The following is a 20,705-nucleotide window of genomic DNA, read 5'->3' on the forward strand; positions in this document are numbered from 1 at the left end:
CTTGTCTTCTCACTATACAGGAACATTTATTTAAAGAGGAGTGTGCCTCTGGAAAAGCTGTCTGGACAGTTTTACTATAACTCCCTGTTTTGATTAAATGTTAGTCCTGGTTAACCTAATCAGAACAATTATCTATTAACAACAAATCAATCAAGACACTGAATACATTTTATTGAGCCTTTCAGTTTACAACATGAGGTAAAAGGAAAGTCAGTTCTCTTTAACCAATATTTTACACAGCTGTAGTAAAATATTTCAAACTTTAGGGAATTATAATGGATTACATATATTAAAAGTTGCGGATCGGGTAAACAGTATCTGCATTCTTGAATTTTCCAGTTGACTCTTCCGTTACAATAGTAACCAGCTCTAATTAGTTACATAAGTTTCTTCAAGGCCATGTTTTATTGTTGCTGATGTCTTTACATCTGAAGCATTGCTATTTCAGTCAATATCCACTAATTCCACTTCAAAAATGAGTTTTGCATTTGGTGGAATTCTGTTGCAGAAGTCAAGGTAAACTTGATAAAAATTACTTCTTCTTTCACTCCCAATATCCTCAGTCTAAAATTAGCATTATATCTAATGGATATTTGATATTAACCTCAAAGAGAAGGGCTTTATGAATGACTGAGAGGCTAACACATACTAGCCTAGTGGTTCCCAAAGTATCTTTGTGAATGGTGATCATAATCTACTAGTATAGGCTGACAAGACAAGTTGAGTTTGGACTAGGATCTTCCTTACCTGGATGCCTCACCAGTACTCCCAAATTAGCCACCACCTAATGAAGATGGTTACTCAGTGCTTTAAAAAAAACAAAACAAAAACAAGGACGTGATTTCAATCTAGCTGGGTGTATAGGTTATGTTAAATCAAATTTCGTATGAGGTAGTGCCTTATATTTGCTGTGATTTTTAAGATGCCAAGTTCAGAAAAGTGTTATTTTTATCTGATTGGTTTTGAGATGCTTCACATGAGAGAGAGGCGGCTGTCGTTGGGCCATCTAATTTTGATAGGCTTAGAAGAGGGCTATATTCCTAAATAATTTTAACTGATACAAGTGGAGAGAACTTCCAAGTTTTTTAAAAGTTACTTTAATCCAACTAGTACAATGGGAATGGAACCAACAAAAGAAAAAACAACTTCTCAGTTATTGGATTGTTCTGATCATAATGGTCAGGAGCCATGTTTATTTTTTTGTTTATTTTTTTTTTTTTTAATTTTCACAAACTGGGCCTATCAGAAAAGTACTGTCATTAGTAGTAATCACAGATGCTTACACTATGGTGGACCCATGGTCCCCTTAAATTTCACAACCAGTAATCCCTAACATATGTTCCATTTCTAAGCTTTGAGTACCCATTTAAATGCCTGAAATTATACTGCAGCATAAAATTACCATGAGCCATACTTATACCCTATAATTTGCTATAGTTGTTTGTACTGGACATCTTAACTCCTTTAAGTAAATCCTTCAAATAGTAACAACTGCCTTTCAAAGATGAAAACGTAAACCTCACAATTTAGCTCTTAAAAATCAAGAACTGATTTCAAGAGGACAAAAATGTAAATTCTATTCTAGCTCAGGTTTGGATACTTTGTACTACTAAGACATGTTAACTCCTGTCTCTATTGGAGGTGTCTACACAGAAGCATCTAAGTATTAGGAATACTGGTCTGGACATGATTCCTGATCTGGAAATTAACCTAGATAGCGTCTTTTATACCTTCAGGTGGTCTTCATGTTTTTGTTTGTTTTTACTCACAAAGGAGAAAAGGATACTTGGCATCAGGCTGTCCTTTCTTTCCATAAGCCCATTCTGGTTCAATCTCTAGTCGAGCCTTTTCTCCTTTACTCATGGTCAAGAGTGCTTCATCCCACTAAAGGCAAGAACATGAAATAAATACTAATGATAATTTGCAAAAACTACATGTAAACCTAGAAAACAGTATATACCAAAAAGCATTCCACTACTGAATTTCATTATATTCTAAGGTAATGTCCTTGGGTGAATCTTGGTCCTTTATTTCCTCATTGCAAAAAAAAAAAAAAAAAAAAAAAAAAAAAAAAAAAAAAGATGTATTAATTTTAACTAAACTCTACCCCCAATATAGGGGTAGAGATCTTCATAACTCCAAGATAAAGAGTTGCATGCTTTACCAGCCAAAGCAGCCAGGCACCTTGGGTCTTAAAGTCAGTTACCAAAAAAAAAAAAAAAGAGGTTAGAGTGGGAGAGAGCCAAAGCATAAGAGACTGTTAAAAACTGAGAACAAACTGAGGGTTGATGGGGGGTGGGAGGGAGGGCAGGGTGGGTGATGGGTATTGAGGAGGGCACCTTTTGGGATGAGCACTGGGTGTTGTATGGAAACCAATTTGACAGTAAATTTCATATATTAAAAAAAAAAAAAAAAAAAAGAATAACAAAAAAGTGCTCTAATCATTCCAATGACTCAGGAAATTCCGAGAGTTTTAAAAACTCTGTGCCAGGAACCTGAGATAAAGACCAAATGTATATTTGTTATATCACATCACAGTGCCCAAGGTGAATACAATGCTTTGTTTTCATATTTGTTTTCTGTGACCTTGAATCTGCAAATATCTGTGCAGTAAAGTATTACTGGCTAACAAATCTATATTATTACGAGTAAGTCCCTTCGTCTCTATAAAGATATCTAGTTAACTAGAAGATGAGAAGGCATGAGGTCACTTCACACTTACTGTTCCACATCTGTTTACAAAAATTCCAAAGTAGTCCTTCGTGTCTATTTTAGAGACTGTACATGTGTGGTACATCTCCTTTAAATGATGAAGACACTACTAGCAATGATCACTAACAAAAAGTCATTTAAATAAAATACCTTATAAGTTGACAAAAAAAAAAAAAAAAAAAAAGTCAGTTACCAAAACCAGTTAAATCAATAGGATGCAAAGATATGACTAATATCATATACTCTGTTGAAATGTCAGTCACATAAAGCTTAAGGGATAGAGATCTGTTACATAATGGCAACTAAGAATATGGTTCACTAGAAGAAATACACAAGCAAATTAGTCACAGGAATAGAAAAATTGATCAGTTTGGTATATAGTTAGTATCAACTAGGTACAATCAGGTAGCAGTTAAGGTTATTTTCAACTAAACCTTTAGTTTGAAGATGTTTTATATGCTATTTTAGGCTCTGGATACGATTGAGTTGTATTTTAGGACTTATCACAGTACAAAGAATAACATTGAGGATTCTCATAAATGCATGTGAATAGGTATGTCAGTTACAACGTTTGATGTTGTGAATAAAGACCATTTAATAATAAATGGGCCCTAGAATGACAGCTTCAGTGAAGCTGATAATCAGTGCTACTATCCATTACCTCCTTTTGTACACTGCAGTGGTCACTGCAGCTCAAGCCTATCTTCCCCTTTTCTCAAAGTCTCCTGTTACCTCTCACAAGAAGGGGTGGGTAAAAAAGGCATCCTTAGGTTTGAAAGATTTTTTGGTGTTTGAACCTCGATTGTGCAAGGTGAAAAAACTCAGAACAAACTCTTTCTTCTATGAGTAATTCAGTGAAACAGGTATTTTACCTTTCTCTACCATGTATAAGTAGTACAACTATGTAACATTTTGCAAGAATCTTAAAAAAAAATTTTTTTTAATGTTTATTCATTTTTGAGAGCGCAAGCAGGGCAGGGGCAGAGAGAGGGAGACAGAATCCGAAGCAGGCTCCAGGCTCTCAACTTTCAGGACAGAACCTGACGTGGGGTTCGAACTCACGAACCAAGAAATCATGACCTGAGCTGAAGCTGGATGCTTAACCAACTGAGCCACCCAGGCACCCCTACAAGAATCTTAAAGATAAATTTATTTATTTATTTAAAAAAAATTTTTTTTTAATGTTTATTTATTTTTGACAGAGATAGAATGCAAGTGGGTTAGGGGCAGAGAGAGAGGGAGACACAGAATCTGAAACAGGCTCCAGGCTCTGAGCTTTCAGCACAGAGCCCGACGCGGGGCTCGAACTCACGAGCTGTGAGATCATGACCTGAGCCGAAGTCGGACACTCAACGGACTGAGCCACCCAGGTGCCCCAAAGATAAATTTAGAAAGCCAAACTTTCTGACAAAGAATTACTTTAAGAAGAAAAACAATATTAAAAGGGGCAGGCATTTAATAACATGAGTCTCTACTATATATTATGTGCTGCAGTTAAGCTTATTTGTTTAGCAACCTTGAGGAAGGTTGTACTGTCCATAACTGAGACCCAGAAAAATTGTGCCAGATCAGTTAGCAATGATAGCACTTGATTTGTTAGACTCCAAAGATTTTTTTATCATAGCCCCAATCCTAATTCTTTATGGCACCATACCACAAGTAGCATGTGCCAGAACATCTGTTGATTCATTGCCATTTTTTACTTACTCCTCTGATAACTTTGCCTATTCCAACCTTAAAACTTAAAGGCTTGGCGTTTTTCTTCTTCTTTGAACCTGTAAAACAAATTTTCCTTATAATGCATGATGAAATTAAGTTTCATTGGAAAAACAGTTGACTTAAGTCTTTAAATTGATTTTAGAACTTACCATGCATTTGAAAAGAAAATAAAAATTCAGGAAACTCAAAATTCTATCTTTACATATAGTTATGGTCTAAAAGGTAGAGGAGAGGGACCTATATTTACACCACTAAAACAGCACACTATTCTCCCTTTTACATTGAAATATGAAAGCCTCACTTTGGGACATTAACCAAGTTTAGACTAAGCTTCCCTATATTTTGCTTCCCAATTACCAAGAGATACTTATTCACCCAGCCAATAGTGAATTGAAGACCTCTTCCAAGTAAATCACAGGTGCAAAGACTTCTGGAAAAATTGACAGCCAAGAGAAAGGTACAGCCAACTGCTCATGTACCACACAAATATTTTGCAATGCCTTATAGCTAAAAAGGTAAGATTACATTTAGACTTACTCGTTTGAATATTAGTATCAAAAACAGTCCCATCCTGTAGTGTTCCTGTATACCAGCAGTGAACAACATCTCCCTTTTTGGGAAAGTTGGTTTTATCTCCTTTTTTAAGAACAGATTTTACATATTTTGGTGGACCCTAAAAACAGAAATAACACACAGAGTTATTAACTCACATCCTTCTTTTTGAGAAGGATGACCAAGAGAATTCTAATACTACCAACTGAGACCCAAGTCTGGTCACAGAGTTTCAAAGATTTGGCAACAAACTATTTTCCTTCTGGTTCACCTCTGAGTTAAAAAAACCCACCAACTCATTGCAAGTCTGTGATGACAATGTTAGTAAATAGCCTCTCTCTAATTTCAAATAACTTCCAGCCTCTCTGGAAACCAATGTTCTTTTGACAAAATTCTGTTAATTAACAAATCATAAAATAAATCCTGTTATTTTCCAAGGTCAGAAATATCATTACTATTTAATTCCTATAAAATCATAAGGCATTAAATAAAACGCTGTGACTTTTTTTAAAAGATTTGAGTTGTTACCAATAACGAACATTACTGAATATTTTATTATATCCAATTAGAATGAAATACAGTAATGCTCTATTGGTTTCTGAACTTGAAAATAAATTCACACAATGAATAGAATTATCTATAGAAATTACCATAACATGGGGTACCTGGGTGGCTCAGTCAGTTGAGTGTCTGACTTCAACTCAGTTCATGAACTCACAGTTCATGAGTTTGAGCCCTGCCATCAGGCTCACTGCTGTCTACAAAGAGCCTGCTTAGGATCCTCTGTCCCCTCTCCCCCTTCCCCTACTCGTGCTCTCTCAAAAATTAATAAAACATTAAAAAAAAATTACCATAATAGGCATATTATGCTAGAATAAAACAGGATCATCTGGGTCTTCTTTAAAAGTTAAATAAAGGCTTAACCTAATCAGCAGTGATTCCAAACATGTGAGAAAAGCAAGTTTTTATTACTGATAAACTGAAATGTAAATGGATGGTAAGTATGGTCAGTAAAGGAGCAAGAATTATTTGTGCCGGGGCTTTGTTATTGCCTTATAATTACTAACGTCAAATACTGTAGTAATTATGTGAATGAACTAGAATAATGCAAAAAAACCATTAAATTGGTGATTATGGCTCAGACTTCATGGTGAAGGTGCCAGTCTGCTCATGGATGGCATCCATTTCTGTGTTTCACAAAGTGTCTTTTACAGACCACTCATTGCTTAGTATTGTTACCACTGTTAGAAAAAAAGGGGTCTACCATAATTGTTTCGGAAACACCATGTTAAACAAAGTTAAATATGCCTCTATTCTGCATGATTTCTCACAACTGTCATCAGCTAACATGCACTCTGAATCTTCAAGGAGACAGAAAGCACAGGTTTTGATGATGCTAGAAAACAACCTGGACCTTCTGGAACCTATATAACACACTTTAAGAAATGCTGTTCTAGTTATTTGATCTGATTTTGCATTTCACTGCCAAGAACCTGATTGGTTTATGGTGAGAGGTCAGATCAGTCCCAAGGCTATACCTGAGTTATATGCTTGAATGGACCTGGCTTTAAGAAAATTTCTTAGCTTTGCAGCAATTTCTTTAGTTCAGAATTTTGAGAGTAAACATTACGGTTTCAGTTAACTGGATAACATCATAGCCTCTAAACATGAAAGTATGTTACATAATTATTACTATTATCCTTTCAAGAAATATTTGAACATGTTCTATGTGTTAGAAATTGGAGATACATAGGGTGCTGACAGGGTCTTGACCCTCAGTCTAGAAGAGAATATAGTCATGTGTGTAATTACGTGGGTTATGAGACCTAAACAGGAAGCACAGGGTGCTAAGATGCGAAGTTTATAACAGAGAAGAGCATTTTCACAGCAGGGAACAGCATGAAAATAGTATAGTCTGCAAGGGAGTAATGAAGGAGACAATGGGATGAGATGAGGATAGAAAGATAGGTAGCATAAGTTAAGAAACTGTTTTGTTTTAAATCTTCAGGTCACTGAACAGCCAACTAAGAGTTTTAAAAACAGAAGTTATAGAATCAGATTTGTTTTTTTTTTTTTTTTTTTTAATTTGAGAGAGAGAGAGAGAGCGCAAGCAAGAAGCGCAGAGGGCGACAGAGGATCCCAAGCAGGCTCCTTGCATAGGGCTCAATCCCATGAACCTGGGATCATGACCTGAGCCAAAATCAAGAGTCCAACACTCTACCAACTGAGATACCCAGGCACCCCAACAGATCACTGTGACCTAGTAAGGAATGGATATGAAATCAAAGTGGAAGTGGGGAGACCTGTTAGGAAGAGGTTAGTATAGTAGTCTGGATCTACACTAGATATAGTTTTGAGATACATGTACTGCAAAATCAACAGAATTTGGTGATGATTAGATGCAGAGGAACTGTACAGGATGAATCTCAATTTTTAGCTGAAGTATTTTTAGTCATTTCTGACTGCTGAGCCTGAATTCCTGCACCATCTTGCATTTTCTCCCATCCAATATTCATTCCTACTTGAAAACTTTAACATTAAATACATAAAAGAAAATAAATATATTAACGAGGACTGATTTATTTAAAGTCCAGTAAGAGCTATTAGACACGGTTCTTTACATTAAAATAAGTAAGGTAGAGACAAATAATATAGATACCATGTGCTACAGGAATTTATGCAGTTAAGTATAAAGTCTGGGATGGTGAAAACTTCAGAGGAAGTGATGAGCCCATGACCTGGTTCTTAAAAGTGACATTGAATTGACAAATAGGGAGTTAAAGAGAAAGACACATTAAATAAGAAATAAAAGTATGAGAGTGGGAAAGGGCAGTTTAATAGGCAATGAGCAGACATTTGCGGTTAAAGAAGAACGTTTCTACCGAAGTAGTAAATATGGAGCTGGGCAGACACTGGAAAACTTTGAATGCCAATAATGCTGTCCAACAGAAATACAATGAGGACCACAAATATGATTTTACGTTGTCTGGCTGCCACATAAAACCAACACACTCAAAATAATATGTCAGTATTTAATCAATATAAAAGATAGATTATAAATTCTTTTGTAAAAAAAAACCATACCAAGCTTCTGAAACAGAGTGCGTATTTTACACTGAAAGCACATTTTAATTTGGAGTTGCCATAAAGTGCTCAGTAGCCACATAAGGCTAGGGACTGCTGTATCAGAACAGCACAGTTCTAGACAGTACAGAATTACTAAAGACTTCTGAGCAGGGTATGGTTTGCAAAATACTATTTTACTTAAGTAAAACTTATGCATTTTACTAGAATAAATATTTTAGGGCTAAATGGAGGAAGAAAGAGAATGAAGGCAGATCAATGATTTTTCCAATACTTCAGGTCTGAGGACTTGGAATGCCTGAGAATCAAAAAGGAATGAAGATATAAAAAAAAGATTAAGAAAGATTTAAAAGGTTTGAAAAGATGTTTGAGAGCATTAGTCCTGAGGGAGACATGAGAAGGAAAACATTAAAGATTCAGGAATCTTTAATTCTAAGGTAGGAAGAAGAAAATGGTTACAACTATGTTAACATTTTGGTAAAATAGGAGTATAAAATGATACAATGGTGAAGGAGTATGAGGGCTGAGAACTTGTGGGAGAAGTGTCCAGTAGTTTATGTGGGCAATGTGATGGGGAATGCAGCAAGAGATAATATAAAAGTTGCTGAGTAACAGTGAAATTAGAAATCATGCTTGGCTGATATGAAGCATGAATTTATGCCAAACCCAATAAACAGACTATGATTATTTTTCTTCACAGTGTTCACTCTGCAGCTCCAAAGCACACAGAAAGTAGACAGCAGGAATCAGCCGAGTATTAGCTATGGAATCCAGGTGCTAGAAAGACAGTCAGAGTACATAACTGGGTTCAGGCCTGCCAGTTAAATAAAATGAAGAGGTTTTTAAAAAAGGGATATGGTTTAGGATCCTCACAAGATCTCTTTGAGAGTGTCTCCAGCCCTTACAACCTTTTATTTGTAACTCTCTTTTCCTTAAGCTCTTAATGATATACTATCTGCTGCCTTATCCCTCCTTTATTCTAATTTTCTGGAAGGCAAACTATTTTGCTAATTGCTTTTGTAATCCTTTTAGTAATTATTATACCTTTATTTACTTTAGTAGCTGCTCAGTGTTTGCCCAGTACAATATTTGTCAAATCTTGGGGTGCCTGGGTGGCTCAGTCGGTTGGGCGTCCGACTTCGGCTCAGGTCATAATCTCGCAGTCCGTGAGTTTGAGCCCCGCATCGGGCTCCGTGCTCAGAGCCTGGAGCCTGTTTCAGATTCTGTGTCTCCCTCTCTCTCTGACCCTCCCCCGTTCATGCTCTGTCTCTCTCTGTCTCAAAAATAAATAAACGTAAAAAAAAAATTAAAAAAAAATATTTGTCAAATCATATTGGATGTGATAAACCTCAAAACTGCTTTAGTGTGAATACATATCCACAAATATTAATTTGTGCTTTTCAATCAACAGGAAAATACCACGTAAATTAACTAGCTTTAGTTGTATAAACTTCTGTAATTCTGTACCTGAACTTATATTCTGTCCACAAATATCCAAATGCTATACACCTTCATCATTAGGTCACACCTCTTTATAAGACCTGAGGAATATTATTATTACTATTGGATTATTACCACTGATACTAAGTGCTAGGAATGAGTGAGCTTAGTTAGCAAGGTATTATCAGAAGTGTTACGATTGTAATTATTCAGCTCTACTGTGGCTGTTCTCAGTACTGTCCTTGGCTCTACTGAGGCTCTCCATTTGCAGAAATGGTTTAATATGGCTCTTCAAACATTTGTACCAAAATGTAAAAATCTATGTTGGGAAAGATGAGACAGATGACTCCATACCCTGCAGCCAAGCCTGGACTATATCTATTGCCAAGGATAGCGTGTACATTAGAAAAAGCTAAAAATAGTCACAGTGAAGTATCTTTCACTCAGTCCAACTTGGCTATACAATCATGACCTTAAAATGGCTTTGGAAGCTCAGAAGTTCTGGTCAGACATAGAGGAAATATAAAATACAAAGCTAGAGGTTTTATAGGAAAGCCTTATACTGTACAGTACTGGTTCTTAGGTGTTTTTTATGATTTAGTACACCTAAGGGAGAGAACACACTCCAAATCAGTGTTTGGTTCACTGAAAAGTGCCCATACTCCACCACTCCTAACTAGGAGAAATCAGTGCTGTAAGCAAATACTTTTATCAAATTCACATTAGAAATAAAATAATATTCTACACAAACCTCATCCAGAGTCTCTTCAGACTTGGTTTCTTTGGGTTTATCTTCATTAAGCTTCACACTTTTCACCTGCTCAGACACTTTACTTATACTTTCAGTACCCTTGAAACGCTGTAAGGAAAATGTTCACCATATTCAGGACAGGTTAAAAGCTAGAAGGGACATCTAGATTTTCAACATTTTAATTGAATGAACATCTGCGCCATGAATATAGGCTACATTATTCAAATGTAGATAAATGGAAACCGCCTAGGAAAAATCTTCATTTTAATCAACAAATATGACCCTGAAAGTATTTTACAAGATAAATTCTGAAATGAAATCTTTAGAAAAGGCAACTCAGACTCATATATGAATACCATTCACAAAACTCCTTAATAATGACTCTTTGCTTTGTCATTTCAGAATGAACAAATACTGGAGAATTTAAAATTTGTTTTTCTAAAGGCTCAGCCTCAGTCTGAGATTTTAAATTCATTGGCTTAATCTGGAAATAGAACTTACTTTGGATTTTAACTTTTCAGTGTGCTTATTTGTCTTAAACTATAGGGAATTATTTTTAAGAATTTGGTTCCTTTTAAAATATCAAAACATCCTCCCATACTACAGATGAGCTTTGCTAGATTTGACAGCTAGTCCACTTATGACTAGAGTTAAGAAAAACTGCAGGTGGAAAAACTTAAAAACATATTTTGGGAATAAGTTTAAACCTTCTTTTTGCAAATAAAATATTTAAAATAATATTTTGGTAATAAAATGTAACAATACTCACCTTACTTTCAAAAAGATGGTTATAGGCTGTAACCAAATGGTCCTTGTTAGCTGTCTTAGCCACATTTTTAATGTTTCCTAATAACTTATGTTCTGCAAGAAACTACAAAAAAAAAAAAAAAAAGCTGGTTAGAATAATCTCCCTCACGTAATAAGGGTCTAAATGTTAGAAAATTCCCTTTTATGTTAGCAATTATGCCTTCAATAGAACTACTAATGACAGAAGAAATGAAATAAACATATTTATATCCTACTTCATAACAAAAAGATTTATGGAAGATTAAAAATATTACTTATAAAAATTGACAAGAGTGGAACTGTAATATGTAGAAGATCACACTGTTAAATACTAACCCTTTTCCTTCCCATTATGGAACTCACAGAACATTTATACAGCAAGTACACTCTGGTGACTGGACAATGCTGCTACCGGTAGGCCATGGCCCTGGGAGCCTCAAACCATTGGGCATAGCTGTCTTGACAAATCTGTAACCCATTCTTAGCAGACCAGGAAGCATTATTAGCTAATGCTGGATATACGGTGGTTAAGTATATGGGCTGAGGAGTCAGATCATCTGGGTTAAAATCTTAGCTATCTCTTAGACAAGGGAGTAAGCTTTCCTAAAGACTCCGTTTCTGTATCAGAGTGGAAGATTAGTAACAGCATCTATGTCAGAAGGTTGTTCTAAGGACAAATGCAACTAATGCCTTTTATGTACAGCCTGTCACATGGTCAGAACTCAGTATTAGCTACTGGGACTAATAACATAATGTACTTAATAATTCAAAGTAATATAACTCCATTTATCTCAAATAAAAGACTAAATTGGCAGATGGACAACAAAATACTACTATTGAATATTGAGTCATCAAATTGTAACTTCATCTCAAAATCATGTCTTTGTTTTCCTTATTTTATTCTGCTTCCTTTTCTGCCTTCTGGCCCTTGAATCATCATTGTTGTTACTTTCTCAAAGTTCTTCTGGCATCTTCTTTTGATAAGGCAGCTTTTCTAATACTATCACTATTGTATTTTTTTCTCCTCTGCTTTTTCCTCTTCCCCTCTTAGAGAAATGTTCTAAATGATAAAGGTGGCTGGGGAAAGGTTATTTTGATTAAATGGAAGTAATAAGTTGTTTTAGCACTCTTGTGATTTCTTTAGCAAGATTCCAAAAAGAAATCCAAAATATAAACATCTCCTTGATATCTTATGATCAATAGAACAGTGATTGTCAAATATAGGTTTAAGTATGTGAATTAATACTGGAGAATATGCACTCAAAAGGTTAATGCATTAAAAAATACTCTGAAAATTCCAGTCTCTTGAAATTGTCCCATGTAGGCTAGTTTGAGGTTAGATTCCACATTGGGATGATTTGCTCTGTAACAATTTGATGAAGTACAGTACTGAGGCATTAAATGTTATCAAATGATATGCCTAGTTTATTCTGTTGTTCCAATTGAAATATGAACTGACTTAAGAGAAAATAATTCCACTAGAATGGCATGGTCTTTCTTTTTATCCTGTATCCCCAAACACTAAGCGTAGTTCTTGCTATCGATGTATAAATATTTGCTGATGTCAGGATACTTATTATGGGTGTATGGAACCGGAAGCTAGAGAGTAACTATATCTCCTCCTCTTCAAGACACTTCAAAATGAAAATAAAGTACAATCCTCACAGAAGCCAAAAAAATTTTTTTAAATCCAAGTTTAGAACTTAAATTAAAAATTGTAGAGAAATCATACTGCTGCTTCTATTTCCCGTAAGTGGGGGGTATGCAGCGAGCACAAATTATACAGTGGTTCAGCAGTTTAAGAGAGGCATGGTCTTAATTTCCAAAGGGCAGAGTCTGACAAAAAAAACAACAACCCAAAAAGCAAAAAAACAAACACTTATGACCACAGTCAGTTAAGATGGAGACTATATTGAAAAATGCAGCGCGTACAGTATAAAGAATGCCAAATACATTTCTTAAGTTTGTTTATAACAATGGGAGACACTACCCTAAATGCGCATGTAACTCTCCTAAGTATAAAGGGTGAAAAGGTCATGTGAAGAGTCGAAATTTTAAAAAGTTAACCCGCAATCTACAGATTTTTAAAAATTACACGCACTAGCGTTCAGTATTTAGTAACTGATGAGAAAAGCAAATTGAACATACCGTTCCAACAAAAATATTCACAATCCTTCTCATTTCCCTAATGGCCTACTCCCCTGTAAGGGTCTCATCCAGGTCCCCAGTCCTCAGGCACTAGTCCCAACCCCCAGTATCTCCTGTTTGTTTTTGTTTTCTTTTTTTCATGGTTTCCACCCTCACTCAACGCGCCCAAGGAGGTTCTAATTATGCAATTGCTGCCTGCCTGCCTGCCTGCCCCAAGAAATAAAGCCATTCCCTCCGCCCAAACGAGGCAGCCCGGGAAGGCGGGAGCATGGCTCCGCGGCGCACGCGAGGCCTCTCCGGCCTTCCAGGCCACAGGCCGCGGGAGGACGAGGGCGGGGGCACGGAGGAATACGGAATGTACGGGCATCTCCGGGGGGGTGAGGCGTCCCTCAGCAGCACCAGCCCGGCCGCCCCAACGCCTCTGGTACCGAATCTGAACCGTGGTCCTGTAGAAACTTGATAATGTCCTTCTTGGGGAGCTGCTCGCTGCGCAGCTGCTCCACGGTCCAGGCCCGCTGTGGAACAGCCGCCGCCATCTTCCCCCGCTGCCTCTGCTTTACTGAGCCAGCCCGCCTCGCTTCAGCATCGCCCCGCCCCTGGGGCGTGGCGTGGTCTCCGCCTAGAGCTCGGGGAGGCGGGGTCACGGCGCTACCCGTCGGGATTGGGGCCGGTCCTTGAGTGACGTCAAGGCTGTGCTTTGAGGGCTTCTTTGTTGAGTCCGGGAATAAACCAGTTGATGGAGTCCTTGTGGCAGACTATGCGGATGACCTAAAACTGTCATCTGCTCTTAATTGGAACCATTGTGAGGTGATCACAGTTGGTAGTGATTTTTATTTACTAGCCATTACTCCCATTTGTGTATTACCGACGGGCTTCTATGCCTTTAAGGCCTGTATATTACCTGGTTCAAGAAAACAACAGCAGTCAGAATCTAATTTCATTCTATCTAGTTTTAGCCTAAAAATTCACACCTAAATTGGCTTGTCCATCAGAACAACATATGCCCCACCATCTCCCTTTTAAAAGTCACACAAATTAAACTAAAATACAACTTTTCACTTTCCCTGCCCAAGAAATAAAAACACACGAGAAAGTTTGTCTAAAAGCAAGTTCAAGAAACTTGAGCAAATAAAACGATGTAAAGAAGCACGCTTGCTGATGAGGGTGACGTTATCAATGTTCAAAACAACCTCAGGTGAATGTACTTTTTCTCAATACACGAGGAAACAAATTTAGAGAGGTTACTCCAAGTTGCCAAGGTTTAGAGTGGAGAAGTCGGGAATCATATCCAAGTCTGACGTAGAAAGCTATTGCTAGAATAGAATAATGCCACACTGACGCTTACTGCTCTGTATCATTTATGAAGATGTAATGGTGGAGTATCAGGAAAACCTAACTTTTTTCTTTTGGATTTCCCGATAAATACAGTAGGACCAAGCCATTCACTCTTAACAATAAAACTATTAACATAACGGGTTGACTCTCCAAATACAGTGAAAAAGAGACATTTTTTTTCCTCAGTTTGGATAATGAAATAAGACTAGATATTTAATTCTACCTAAATCCTTTTCACCTCATCTTCTGATTTAAAAACACAGCCAATAAGGAATGTTAGACGCTCAAAAACGTTAAATTCACAAAAATATGGGTATCTGTTGTTCCTAGTATCTCAAGGTTATTTATTTTTATCTTTTTAAGCAGTATCACTTGAGCGATGAGGCCCGGACACACACAGTCCTTGGGAACGGAACTTAGATTTAGAGTCTGTAAAGAAATTAACTACGGACCACATTTAGACTAACTCCTTAACAATGCGCATGCGTCTCCGGGAGGCCGCGAGAGTTTCCGGGAAGCCAGCCAATTATATTTCCAACGCAAACTCAGTGGCGGTATTTTCAACTAGATGAACCGGCTGCAGTCCCGCCTTCACGTTCCACTGTTGTGTGCGAAGGTAACCGATGTGGAGCCGAATGGCGGTTGAGCTGCTGCAACTGCTAGTGTCCGAGAGAAGCGTTTGGTGGTTGTCGGCCTAATGAGCGGACGGCAAAAAACGCTTTTCCAGACGTGGGGCTCAAGTTTTTCTCGATCCGTAGGGGCTCCGGCTTGCAACTCTGGACCTGAGCGGCCTCAGAGCCCTGGCATCTCCAGGGCACGTTGTCCTCCAGCGGTAGAGGTTGCCGAGGTTCCGCCGGATTCGGACGATGATGTATTGCTGGTTGCAGTGTACGAGGCAGAGCGGCAGCTGAGTCTAGAGAATGGCGGTTTCTGCACCTCAGCGGGCTCCCTGTGGATTTACCCAACTAATTGCCCAGTGCGGGACTACCAGCTACACATTGCCCGGACCTCTCTGTTTTGCAACACGCTGGTGTGTCTGCCGACTGGATTGGGAAAGACCTTTATTGCCGCCGTGGTCATGTACAATTTCTACCGCTGGTTTCCTTCCGGCAAGGTGGTCTTCATGGCCCCCACGAAACCTTTGGTGACACAGCAGATAGAGGCTTGCTACCGAGTGATGGGTATCCCGCAGTCCCACATGGCCGAAATGACAGGTATTTTAGAAAGAATGGGCTAATTTGAAATTAAGAGCACACATTCTGGTGGAAATGGAAGTAAAGGAATTCCTGACCCATGTGGAATAGTACCCAGATCTCAATATCCGTATTTTACATCTTCTCCCTTAAGGCATTATCTACTTGTAGCAAGTCTGGCCCTAACGAAAAGGGCTGATTTATTCAATTTTCAGAGACTCCCCGTAGTTTGAGCATTTTGAAGCGATTGATTATGTGTGTATACCCCATTGGTAAGCGAACATGAGGTTTTCTGACTTTCTTCCCCAGAAAGATTTCCCAGTTGAAGAAGGTACTTCTCTGCAGCTATTATGCCATTTTGGTAGGAATTCTCTAAAGACAGGCTAGTTTTGTTGTTTTTAGCCATCGTTGACATTTGGGTCACAGCAGAGTTTAAAACGTAACATTTCCGTGATTTGTTAAATTGTTCTTGTCTGAAGGCAGATTACCAAGCAGGGCTGCATTCTGAAATTAGGCCAGATTGTTTATAAATATTTTAAAGATAATAGCCTTGGTGTTTAGAATGTAGGATGTCGCTTTTGTTTACAGGATCTACTCAAGCTTTAACCAGGAAGGAAATATGGCGCAGTAAGAGAGTCCTTTTTCTTACACCTCAAGTCATGGTAAATGATCTTTCTAGAGGAGCTTGTCCCGCTGCTGAAATAAAGTGTCTAGTTATTGATGAAGCTCATAAAGCTCTTGGAAACTATGCTTATTGCCAGGTAATATTTTATTTAAAAGTATTTTGTACTGTGAATATATTGTTAACGACTATTTTGGTGACTACTTCTTGATGGAAGTTATTGATGTATTATCATTATGAAACAGCCTCTTATTTCCGAATAGATGATGATAGGAACTACTTCATTCAAATCAGTGTCTGTGCTGTCTTTTTTTTTTTTTAATCCTTGACAAGACCATTAGTGTCAGGTGTAGATGAAGAAAGCCTAGTCCTGATTGAGGCAGTGATCCAAAATAAGGTTATGGGTGAGTTTTGGAAGTAAGATAATAATCCAAAGATTGGTAGTGTATATGCAGTATCATTCCTTGGCAGCTAGGTAGAAATCATACTTAACTGTCAAGAGTTGTTACCAAGAATGATTGACATAATGTATGGGACATACCTAACACAGAGCCTTCTGTTGAAGGCACATAAATATGAATTACAGAGGTGAAGAGGTGGGATATGGCTGGAGAGGTACTTGAAGTCCAGGTCATGGAGGCATTTGTATTTTATGCTTAGCAGTTTGAATGTTGTTTGTAGGACACTGGGGATGTAGGTAGTGGAGACTCATTGAAAAGTGTTTACTGGGGTGATACTTAAGATTTAAAAGAGATTAGAAGAGAGAAGACTAAAAGTAGAGTGTACGATGAGAGAGAGGAGCAATTTAGGATGACTCCCAAGTGTCTGACTTGGAAGATTGTGCTTCTAGTCGAGATGGACAGTTCTGGAGACACAGAAGATTTGGGTACTGTGGTAAGATGAGTGCAGTTTAGATTGTTGAGTTTGAAGTGTCTGTGAGGAATCTAGCTATCAAGGCCCAGTGGGCAGTGGGAGACAACTTTCAATCTCAGTGGGGAGTTCTGAGCTGGAGATACAGATTTGGAAATTACCAGCATATAGGTGGTAGGTAGTTAAAACTATAAGCTGGTGATATCAGGGAGAAGGTATAGAGTAAGAATACAAGTGAAAATTGATTTTATTTAGTGCAAAGAGATGAATTTTACTGCCAGTTTGTGCATTTGTAGTTTCCTTGGGGACTTTACGTGTTATTGTATTATATCTCTTTGTTGTCTTCTGAAGAGAATAGTCCTCTTTCTTAGAGTTGATTTTAAGAAGGAAATGGATATATATATATATATATATATACACGCACACACACATATATATATCTGTGTGTGTATATATATGTATATGTATATATACATGTATATGTATATATGTATATATATGTGTGTATGTATATATACATGTATATGTGTATATATGTATATATATGTATATATACATGTATATGTATATATATGTATATATGTATATACATGTATATATATGTATATATATACACACACATATATATCTGTGTGTGTGTATATGTATATATTATTAATATCTTTCCAAGTTAATATCCAATGTGTTAATGTTTCTGCTTGAGAGGGGCATTTAAAAATTTTAAGTCTGTGAATTTACTTTGTAGATTTACTAATACTCAGCAACTTTAACTCATTTATTTTATTTGCAAAAAATTTCTAGCATTGTTAATTTTTTTAATTACAATATTGATGCTTTTATTGAGTACAAAGAGACATACACTGACTTCATTAATATCCAGATACCCCTTAGTGTTTATGCTGTATTGAATATTATAGAGTCCAACAGGCGCACCAAGTCCATGAAGAATGTAGCTTCCTGGGTTACAAACACAGCATCATTTCCTCTTCTACAAAATGCTTGAGAATCCCGCTTTCATAAGAATAGTGTATTAGGGACATTTTGTCTTGCATCAGTTTTTAGAACAATTCTACATTAAGTATGATATTTTATCTTTGTGTGTATTCTCTATTATGTTAAAAAAAAATAATGTTTTTTGAGATTAGTCCAAATTCAGTATCTCATTGAATTCATCCTTGACATAGGTTGAAATAAGAGCAGTTTTTAGATAATCTGATTTAACTGTTTCCTATATCTAAGGTGGAAATCTGGGGTACTGAGAGCTGTTCCTGCAGTTGGGTTTACTTAGGGGTCCTTTTGCCTATATAAGGACCACATGTATCTGGTGAAATATCCAATATTAATCATACCAGAAGGGGTGGGTTGAAATCATACTGCAAAGTCTAGAATGATGCTTTGGTGCCACTGAGAAAATGTGTTAGAATTTAAAAGGAGAGGTGGGTTTTTAAAGTCTTTTCCTAAAACATTTTTTTTTTTTCCATTTCAAATCTAAATTCATACTGGTATTTTTTTTCCATTTTTATGTTATGACTTATCTTAATCTGGTAAGTGTGTATATGGATATAGCTGTAAAGCTAAACTGTGGCCCAGACCACAGAGAGTAGACTCTGCTTCTTTCATTTGCCCTTGAATTCTCATTATTTCGATTTGCCTCTAATTAGGCCTTGACATTGTAGCTTTATGTATATAAGAATCCCTAAAGTGTTTTTGATTGGTGTAGAGTATGAACTTGAATTATTTGCTTTTCAGGCAATGTGACTAATGATAGTTCCATCCCTTAGCCCATCAATACTCTGAATAAGGAATAATGATAATAGAACATTGGAACAATATAATAGCTTGTTTAACAGAATCACTGATATTTTTGTATTGGATAGATGAAATTAAAAAAAAAATTTTTTTTTTTTAAGGTTGTGAGAGAACTAGTCAAATACACAGATCATTTTAGAATCTTGGCTCTTAGTGCCACACCAGGTAGTGATATAAAGGTAAGTAAAATGTCTTTCCATTATTAACAGTTGAGAATATAAGAACTTTTGTATGGGGCCAGATCAGTTTGCCATTCTAGTATTTAGTTTGACATCAAGACTGCATTTCGTAAACATGCCTACCTTGGTTGGAGGAGTTTTTTTCTACATTAGTAGTTTTCAGATGTGAGTGTGCATAAGAAACCTAAAGTAGTTTGTTAAAAGTACTAAATTCGTACATAGTATAAGTGGTTTTTAAATTGTTTATATTTTCAGGGTTCTTTTAAAGTTTTATTTTGAGGGGCACCTGGGTGCCTCAGTTGGTTAAACATCTGACTTTGGCTCAGGTCATGATCTCACATTTCATGAGTTTGAGTCCCGTGTTGGGCTTTGTGCTGACAGCTTAGAGCTGGTCGCCTGCTTCAGATACTATGTTTCTCTCTTCCTCTGATCCTCTCCTGCTTGTGCTCTCTTTCTCAAAAATAAACGAACATTAAAAAAAAATTTTTTTTTAAATAAAGTCTGAGATAACTTAGATTTACAGGAAATTTGCAAAAATTGTAATCTCTATCCTTTGCTCAGCTTCCCTTAATGTTAACATAGAACCATAATAAAATTGATAAAACCAGAAAATTAACATTGGTACAATACTAGTAACTACTCTGTAGACCTTGCTTGAATTTGTCACTTTACCCACCACTGTTCTTTTCAGTTCCAGGGTCTGTCTGGTCCAGGATCTCATATTGCATTTAGTTGTCATGTGTCAGTCCTTCCTATCTGTGATAGCTCCTCAGTATTTTCTTGTCTTCCATGACCTTGATGCTTTTAAGAGTAAATGCCAGGGGCACCTGGGTGACTCAGTTGGTTAGGCATCTGACTCTTGATTTCTGACTTAGGTCATAATCTCATGGTTCATGGGATCAAACCCCTCGTAGGGCTCCATACTAAGCATTGAGTCTGTTTGGGATTCTCTCTCTCTCTCTGTCTCTCTCTTTCTTTCTTTCCCTTTCTCCCCCTCTTCCCCACTTGCATGCTCTCTCTAAAAAAAAAAAAAAAAGACCTAAACATTAAAAAAAAAAAAAAAAAGTAGCTGCCAGTTATTTTGTAGAATATTCCTCAGTTTGGGTGTGTCTGATGTTTTCTAATGAAAACATTGGAGTGAGGTTATGCCTTTTTGGCAAGAATACTTCAGAAGTGATACCGTACCTTTCTTAGGGCATGGTATCAGAGAATACATGATGTTGATTTGTCTTACGGCTATTGCTGTTAATTTTGACTTGGTTAAAGTGATGTCTTCCCAGTTTCTGCATTTTAGAATTACTGTTATCCTCTCTGTTTTCCAATGATGGTTCTTGCTTGCAATAGCAATTTCTGTGGTATTTTCCTAATCATTGTTTCCTTTCTCTCATTTCTTTTACATTTGTTAATGTGAATTCTTTTGTAGTGAAAAGCTATTTCTTCTCTCCAATTTATTCAATTCTTTGTATCAATATGGACTAATAGATATTTATTTTAGTGAAAAGCTA

General features: G+C 36.9%; 2 protein-coding genes across 6 annotated transcripts in view; one reads left to right on the plus strand and one right to left on the minus strand.

Annotated features, from left to right (window-relative positions):
* Window positions 1-146: 146 nt before the first annotated feature.
* Window positions 147-13,787, minus strand: FKBP3 (FKBP prolyl isomerase 3). 2 transcript variants are annotated; one of them, XM_060619631.3, is made up of 7 exons: window positions 13,621-13,787; window positions 11,028-11,129; window positions 10,259-10,366; window positions 4,969-5,104; window positions 4,420-4,487; window positions 1,787-1,884; window positions 147-499 (listed from the first exon to the last, which is right to left on the minus strand). In XM_060619631.3, exons 1-7 carry the CDS (start codon window positions 13,726-13,728, stop codon window positions 445-447), a joined length of 675 nt encoding a protein of 224 aa, XP_060475614.1. In that variant the 5' UTR covers window positions 13,729-13,787; the 3' UTR covers window positions 147-444. The 2 variants fall into 2 exon arrangements, with proteins under 2 accessions (XP_060475614.1, XP_060475615.1); XM_060619632.3 differs by lacking the exon at window positions 13,621-13,787 and adding an exon at window positions 13,193-13,512.
* A 344-nt stretch (window positions 13,788-14,131) lies between these two features.
* Window positions 14,132-20,705, plus strand: part of FANCM (FA complementation group M) — a 71,366-nt gene continuing 64,792 nt past the window's right edge. For 2 of the 4 annotated variants that reach the window (XM_081795923.1, XM_060619614.3), the window contains exons 1-3: window positions 14,134-15,741; window positions 16,309-16,481; window positions 19,123-19,200. In XM_081795923.1, coding sequence (XP_081652049.1) covers window positions 15,225-15,741; window positions 16,309-16,481; window positions 19,123-19,200 — 768 coding nt within the window. In that variant the 5' untranslated portion in view covers window positions 14,134-15,224. Of the gene's footprint in view, window positions 15,742-16,308; window positions 16,482-19,122; window positions 19,201-20,705 lie in introns of all 4 variants that reach the window. The other 2 variants (XM_081795924.1, XM_060619615.3) reach the window with 2 other exon arrangements.

This window comes from Panthera onca, chromosome B3, assembly GCF_046562875.1.
Source record: "Panthera onca isolate mPanOnc1 chromosome B3, mPanOnc1 haplotype 2, whole genome shotgun sequence".
Lineage (NCBI taxonomy): Eukaryota > Metazoa > Chordata > Mammalia > Carnivora > Felidae > Panthera > Panthera onca.